This window comes from Anastrepha obliqua, chromosome 6, assembly GCF_027943255.1.
Source record: "Anastrepha obliqua isolate idAnaObli1 chromosome 6, idAnaObli1_1.0, whole genome shotgun sequence".
NCBI classification, from domain to species: Eukaryota; Metazoa; Arthropoda; class Insecta; order Diptera; family Tephritidae; genus Anastrepha; species Anastrepha obliqua.
This window is the reverse complement of record NC_072897.1, coordinates 56,090,621-56,098,357: the sequence shown is the minus strand read 5'-3', so window position 1 is coordinate 56,098,357 and position 7,737 is coordinate 56,090,621. Positions and strand designations below refer to the sequence as shown.

Here is a 7,737-nt window from a genome sequence, read left to right as displayed (position 1 = left end):
CACCGCGGGTGCGCCAGCTGACGTTCACTTTCGTTATTCATGAAAGCTAAATCACAAGTATAGTTAAGAATTTAACGGTATAAAAACGCAGTCCAAAATCGACCCCTGGCTCCCGGACTATAACCAGTGGGCAAAAAAGAATGAATTTTGATACAAATTGTTTCCTTAGTGATCTAGACTACGCTGAATCCTTGATATTCGGGTTTGTTTATTTGGATTTCATAGCTTTTATATTTTCGATGAAATTAAGTCTAAAATGAGATTTAAAAATGTAAGTAAGTTTTACCATACTGTCGTTCGGACGTGTTAACATCCCGCTCTCGAGTTCAACCTTCCTAAAGAGGTAATCCGTAACGTAGAAATATATTTACTTAGCGAAATAGACGCTTAAACGTGCTGAGCACAACTCAGCATTATTGTTTTTCAAAACAAAAAAGTAAATAAACAATACCAATTAAACAAAATTTAAACAAACAAAATTAGTATGCCAGTAGAGTGTAGTCCACCGCGCGGACGAAGTACTCGTACAACGGTAACTACCCCGCAAACAACAAAAACGTATCAGTTTATATTAACGTAGGCAAGTTATAATAAAAACGTGTTTTAGCTTACTTTCAAATCAAAGCGTTTACTAATTTTTTAAACGATAAATAGTGCCAGAAGTCTACTTTCACGAAAAATTAAAAATCAATATCTTGTTCATGTTTAAACGAAAATCCAATTAAACACAACAAGAAAACAAAAACAACCAACATGTCTGTTGTTCGCCAGAGCGAACGCACACTCTCAATCCAAAATGTTGACAAAAATAACGCATATTTTACAATAGTATCGGCCAATGCGAATATGGCCTCAGCAGAAATGCAAGCGCGATCTTGCTCTCCACTGCAGGCTGCTATAGAACCAAATCAAAGCAACAACGATACAAAATGCGCAAAAACTACACCGGCACTAAAGGCGAAAATTTCCGTTCGAGGTTCTTCGAAACCCTGGAATTGAGTGCGAGCAATTCAAAACTCCCACTCAAACAACTCCTGTCTTCTCACTCACACAACCAAGAGTATATTGAGAAACGCATTATAATGCGCAGTAATTGCAGTGTTTGCATCACTGCCAATGTGACAATTTATGCAATTGATAGATTTGCTGACGTTTTGCAAATAAATTTGCTGTATTTAAGAACACGCTCTGCAGTAAAATGGAATTATTACTAAGTTTAATAGCCGACGATGCATGTGAGTCAAAAGCAGATAATTTTTTATTAAATAAAAAAAACCGCGTAAAACTTAAAAGAAGGACATATATTGTAAGAAGTTTATTATTAAAACGAAAAATACCGAAAAACAAATCTTCCCTACCAGATGCATTATTTCTTTGTTTTATACGCTTGTATGTGATTAATAGATTTGAAAACTTTCGCTGGGCATGCTCCTGTCGATCTTCATGTGTTTATTACCTTTTTCATTTCTTCCACAACCTTATTGCTTAGTGTTTCCAATATATTTTTTCATAAAAAGCTAAAAAAATTACTATTATTCTTACTTTTCATCAGGCATCGATAAATGGCAGTCTTAAAATTTTTCCTGCAAATATTGCGCGACAAATATCTGCGTTAAGCAAGGTCAGCATTTGAACGGTTACAGCCTGATTGGAAAAATAGACCTATCTCGCAGAAAACTAAAACAAAAGTATTCAACTCATGCGTAAAATCCATACTTTTATATGGCAGTGAAACGTGGCTGGTGTCGAGAAGCATTACGCAGAAACTACAAAGCTTCACAAATAAATGCCTTCGGATAATATGTAAAGCTTTTTGACTTGTGGCAGATCACCGAGCAAGATCCAATCCAAATGTGATAAGTGGTCGTAAATGGCGATGGATCGGGAACACTCAGAAGTGGAATAATAAAGTAATAAAATAAAACAACGGACAATGCGAATCTGGCCTCAGCAGGACCTCGAACGCGATCTTGCTCTCCATCACATATAGAATCAAATCAAAGCAAGAACGACACAAAATGCATAGAAAAAGCACCGGCACTGAATGCGAAAACTTCCGTTCGAGGTCCTTCAACAACTCAATCAACACGTTCTAAAACCCTGCAATTAAGTGTCTCAATCCCCGCTGCCAGCTGGAGCGAGCAATGTAAAACATCCAACGTACCTATTACGACACTTGCTTTTAACAGTACACTCACAACAACAAATTAAACAATTTTCACTTCTGAAACCAACGTACCTGTTACGACTAGGGGTGCAAACGATATATCGATGTTTAGAATGTCAAAACATCGATGCATCGATGTTAGTTTTAGCGATGTTTTTACATCGATGTTTTTTACTTTTGCTTATTTTTATACTGGTTTTTAGGAAATTTATTTTTTAAAGAGATATTAACTTTTTTCATCAAGTGCTTTTCGCTTTTGTAGGTGAGTTTTTGTGTGAAGAAAACGGTGAGCTGACTAAACTAAACTGATATCGATTTTCAAGAAAGCATGTTTTGAAGGTGTAGATGCAGGGTTATATAAAGTTTACTTCAAACTTTTACAACCCTGTTTTTATGCAACGGTTTATCACACTGTCATTTACTACTTCTTATTTGATCACGTTTTTATATTCTGTTACTGAGAATTCGCTGGTGGAATCTGCGATTGGAAATACGTATAATTGAAGTTAGTAAGTACAAACAAAATTGTTTTCATAGTATACAGTTTTCTTTAAAACGCAACTCCAATAAAATTTCTATTTCGCCATATAAAACGGATTGCTTTACTATATTCCAGTGCGAACGAGGGTTTGTGTGTATATATCTGTATATATGGTAAGTTTAGTGCGATCTAAACATATGTTAGTGTATTTGTTAATTTTTTACTTACATAATATAATAGTTAGATCCCGAAATGAAATCTTCTAAATTCAAAAATAAAGTCTGGACCTTTTTTAAAAAAAATCCAGACAGTTCCGCCACTTGTAAACTCTGCAATAAGAATTTAAGGACATCGGGTAATACATCAAACCTTCTATGCCATGTCGAGAACGTGCATAAACAGACCTTACCACGAACTCAATCGGACGATAATGATGAATGCTGTGCAGAAGTTATTCCACATTCGCTACCAAAACAACGAAAAATTTATGAAATAATTTCAACGCCAAAGGATTCATCATCAACTGCTAAAACAACTGCTTTATCTTCAGGTTCTAGTGAGGTATATGAGATTATAAATCAATCAGAACGTAGTATACCTGAATATCCGTCTTCGTCAAGTACCACGTCAATGTCCGGAAATAAAACAAAATATCAAACGGCAAATAAATCCCTTTCCCAACCAAATGTTAAGGACTTTTTCGAACAAGTTAAAAGCATTTCTACTAAAGACGGCCGTAGGTCTAAAAAACTCACTGAAGCAATTGTCAATTTCATTATAATGGACAATAAGCCATTTTACGCGGTGGAGGGAAAGGCATTTTTACAACTTATGAAAGAACTGGTTCCACTCTATAAAGTTCCCAGCAGGGAGACAGTTAAATTGCGCGTGGATGAAAAATATGAAGCGTTGTCATGTGCTTTTAAAGAATATATTCGTAAAAGTGACACTTATTGTCTAACTTATGATATATGGACGGAGCAATTGAAAAACGAGTCGTTCATGGGAGTAACAATTCATTTTTTAGACAATTTGCATCTGTTAAGTGGAACTTTAGGCCTTATTGAGCTTTGCGAAAGTCACACAGCTGCTTATTTAGGAGAAAAGTTGTCGCGACTTTTTATATAGTGGAACGTGGTCACAGATAAAGTTTCTGCTTGCATAACAGATAACGACAGTACAATGATGAAAATTAATCGGAATTTATTCGGCGACAATAAAATAATACCTTGTTTCGCACATACTATAAATTTGGTTGTCACTCAAGCCATTGACAAGTCTACGGGAGTGTCATCATTGATTAGTAGGGTGCGCGACATTGTTAAGTTTATCAAGAGGAGCGTTAATGCTAGTAATGATTTGCGAAAGAAACAGATGGAAGCTGGAACGTCTGAAGGTACAACAAAAAAGATGATTCTGGACGTCAAAACAAGATGGAACTCTTGTTTTTACATGTTGGAGAGGTTTGTTCAGTTATCCTCTTTTTTGAGCGAAGTACTTCTTACTCGCTCGGAAGCACCATCCATGGTTAATGGCTCTGAGCTGAATAATATCAAAGAGGGAATTGAGTTACTAAAGTCTTTTGAAACTGTTACCAGGGAGATTTCTGCGGACTCTTATGTTACTGTTAGCAAGATAATACCCCTGGTAAGTTGTTTAAACGAAGCTCTGACTAAAGTTATACCGAGAGACGCTGTTGCTTTTGAGCTAAAAAATAAATTACAAAAGAATATGAACAAAAGATTCGACAAACTTGAATTCAACTCGATTCTTTCGCTGGCGACTGCATTAGACCCGAGATTCAAATTGCTACACTTTAAGGATGCTTTGGCAAAAAGCAAAACAGTTTTTTATTTGAACAACTTCATAAGAGATGGAAAGAATAACTCGATTACGTCAGATTCTTCAGATGATTGCGAAAAAGAAGAAAAGACTTTTGATATTTGGAAACACCATAAAAATTTGGCGCACCAAAATATAAAATACAAACATTCCAATGTCTCTGCAATTGCTAGAACGGAGGTTGAAGTGCAAATGTATCTAGGATCAGCTGTTGCACCCATTAACCAAAATCCAATTGCAATGTATGACGACATGTAAAGTGTATTTCCTTGTCTATATAAACAAGCTTCAAAATATTTACCCATTTTGGCCACTTCAGTTCCCAGTGAGCGACTTTTTTCTAAGGCAGGAGCGATCATCACGCAGCAACGAAACCGTTTGATAGGAAAACGACTATCAAAATTATTGTTTTTAAACTCAGTTCTGAATAAATAACTTGTACTTACAGTATGTAAAAAACCGCATTTAATTGGTGGGTGAGATGAATCTACAAAAAAAAAAAAAGATTCCGTAGGTTTCTTTTAAGGAGTACAAAAAACATCGATGTTTCAATCCATCGATGTTTTAGTGCCCGATGTTTATCATTTTTTACAGAATCATCGATACATCGAACCATCGATGTTTTATATAACGATGTTTGCATCCCTAGTTACGACACTTGCTTTTAACAGCACACCCACAACAACAACTTTAAGAATTTTCACTTCATATTATTCAATATTCACAAGCATATTAGCTAGCCAGCAAACATCAACCAAGAAACAACAGCTACAAACACTAAACGAGAACAACACAAAAAAGCGCACTCGCTAATTTCCCAATAAATCAGAGGAAGACGCTACAGCAAACAAAAAGCATAAAACACAAACAACGAAGTAGACGTCACTTAAGGGGTTAGGTGGGTTTGAAAATTTCCAAAAATCGATTTTTTTTTTTTTTTTGTCTTACTAAATAGTATAATATGTTTAAAATATTCTCCTAAAATTTCAAATTGATCCGAGTAAAATTCTACGAGATAGACCCTTCAGAAGTTCCGCCCATCAGGCCATGTCAGTGCAGAGTTTCGCAGGTATACGCGTTTATCTCAAAACTCGATTTTTTAAGTCGGTGGACACGATTTCTCGAAAAGTTATGAAGCGATTTTGTTCAAATTTTGCACACATCTTTGGAATAACATTATCAAGTTATTGAACGAAGGATTTTTTTTTATTTTTATTACAACTAATTTTTTCGAGCCAACACATGACGAAAATTTGACCAAAAAATGTGTTTTTTTGTTCAAAGTCTGTCAAAAATTCAAATTAAATTTTATTTTTTTTTCCTTCGTCCAGTAACGAGATTTATCCATGTACTAACGAAATATTTTTGGTTTTTTGATTTTAAATGAACCAATAATGAGTTATGCTGTCCACGGCAAGAGCATTTTTTTGTGAGACGTTAAGGGAGATGAGGTACCAACGGCTGAGTTTTCGGAATTTTTAAATAAAAATTTCACAAAATACTGTTTAAATATGTATCTTTGATATGCTGAATTGTTTAAATAAAATATATGATTGTATATATTAAAAAAAAATAGTAAAAATATCCTTTTTTTGAACCTCTGTAACCCACCTAACCCCTTAAATCGTACTGGTTGGGATTCTAATATATATGCACACTTGCTGATATCGAATATAGCGAACAAGTTATATAGCTAGATATACACGAGGCAACCGTTGAAGCAACGTGTTACAGCAACGTGTTACAGCAACGTGTTGCCTTTGGCCCCTATTATGAGTTGCATTCGATCTTCGATATTCGCTGGTTGTCGAAGATCGAAAATCGAATGTCAATTTGGTATTATGAGCGGTGCAACCCTATCGAAATTTTCGTTGTTTACCGAATTTAGAGTCGAATGCAATTTTGCTTTCGATTGTGTAGCGTATTGTGGGAAAACTTGTTAAAGTGTAAGTTGTTTGCGATTATTTATGGTTTTATAGTAACCATATAATAAATATATACTAATTTTGTTATTTTTATGCAGGTCGAAAGTTGTGAGTACCAAACAACAATTAGAAAGACGAATCCACAATTCGCAAAAGGGATTTGCACCAAAGTTCAAGCAGCAAAAAAATGGGAGGAATTTACAACGGAGCTGAATTGCTTGGGACCAGCAGTGAGAACGGCAGCAAAATAGATTAAGCTTAATAATGGTTTTTTTTGTGATGTTTATAGAAATACATTTTTATTTTCCCTTGGTAGGTATAGGCTGAAATACGTAGAGGAACTGAAATACATATTTTTTCGAATGACGAATAATTGAATAAAGAAAATTTATAACAAAAGTAAAACAGAAACTGTGGCGTAAAGGTTTCTATTTAATACTTTTTAGATTTTTCTATAATATTCTCAAAATTTCATTTGTTATGTTTTCTACTTCTCCGTTATTTGGCCCCACTTCAATATCTTCAGCATCATCGTACACAGTGGGCTGAGCAAGTCCTAGCATACCTTGATTACTAATACTCAATTGGTACGATCCCTGAGCACAAAATCGCAGAACTGTGGCTAGCTTTAAATATTTGGAATCAATTTGGCTCGGGTGCACTGCTGCAACTGGTTTTCTATACTGGACAGTAGGTTCACCAACGTCTCTTTAGATAATCTAAAGTTCTTTAAAAATCTGTAAGGAAATTTCTGTAATATTAAGCACGTCAACACATTTTGAAAATTCTAAATTTACTCAGTGGAAGCCATTTCTAGTGGGTTGGATGCGTCCCTCAACTGTTTTCTACTTCTAGCTAGTTCCACTAATCTTTCATCGTCCGATGAATCGTCGCACCACAACTCCGTTGTACTCATTTTCACAAAAAGTACTTTTTTTAACTTTTAAAAATAGTGTTAGCAAAGAATTTCAACATAATCGGTTTTTCTTTTATTTTGATTTGCTGTATCAGCTGAGAAAAATTATCTATTGTAAATGCGTCGAGCGATCGAAATTCACAATAGTCCTATTCTTCAACGAATGAGCACCATAATACCAAATGAAAATTCGTTCGATCAGCACTTTCGACTACAGTCAAAGATCGAATGTTGCTCATAATAGGGGCCTTTGTTTAAGAAACACGTTGCGACCGTTGCTTCAATCTCAGTATTGTGTATAACTGTGGTGTAGGAAAGGTACAAGCGGAAGATACGTAAAATTAAATTTTTTAAATGATCGACGAAATACGTAAAATTACTTCTCTTATTATAATTGACGAACTTT

At 35.0% G+C, this 7,737-nt stretch overlaps 1 protein-coding gene across 1 annotated transcript; it reads left to right on the top strand.

Moving 5' to 3' along the window:
• Positions 1-2,900: 2,900 nt before the first annotated feature.
• On the top strand, positions 2,901-3,787 carry LOC129250054 (uncharacterized). The gene has a single exon (XM_054889697.1). It carries the CDS (start codon positions 2,901-2,903, stop codon positions 3,774-3,776), a length of 876 nt encoding a protein of 291 aa, XP_054745672.1. The 3' UTR covers positions 3,777-3,787.
• Positions 3,788-7,737: the final 3,950 nt, after the last annotated feature.

Coding starts and splice junctions, on each gene's coding strand:
- LOC129250054 (XM_054889697.1), top strand. CDS start 2,901: ATGAAATCTTCTAAATTCAAAAATAAAGTCTGGACCTTTTTTAAAAAA.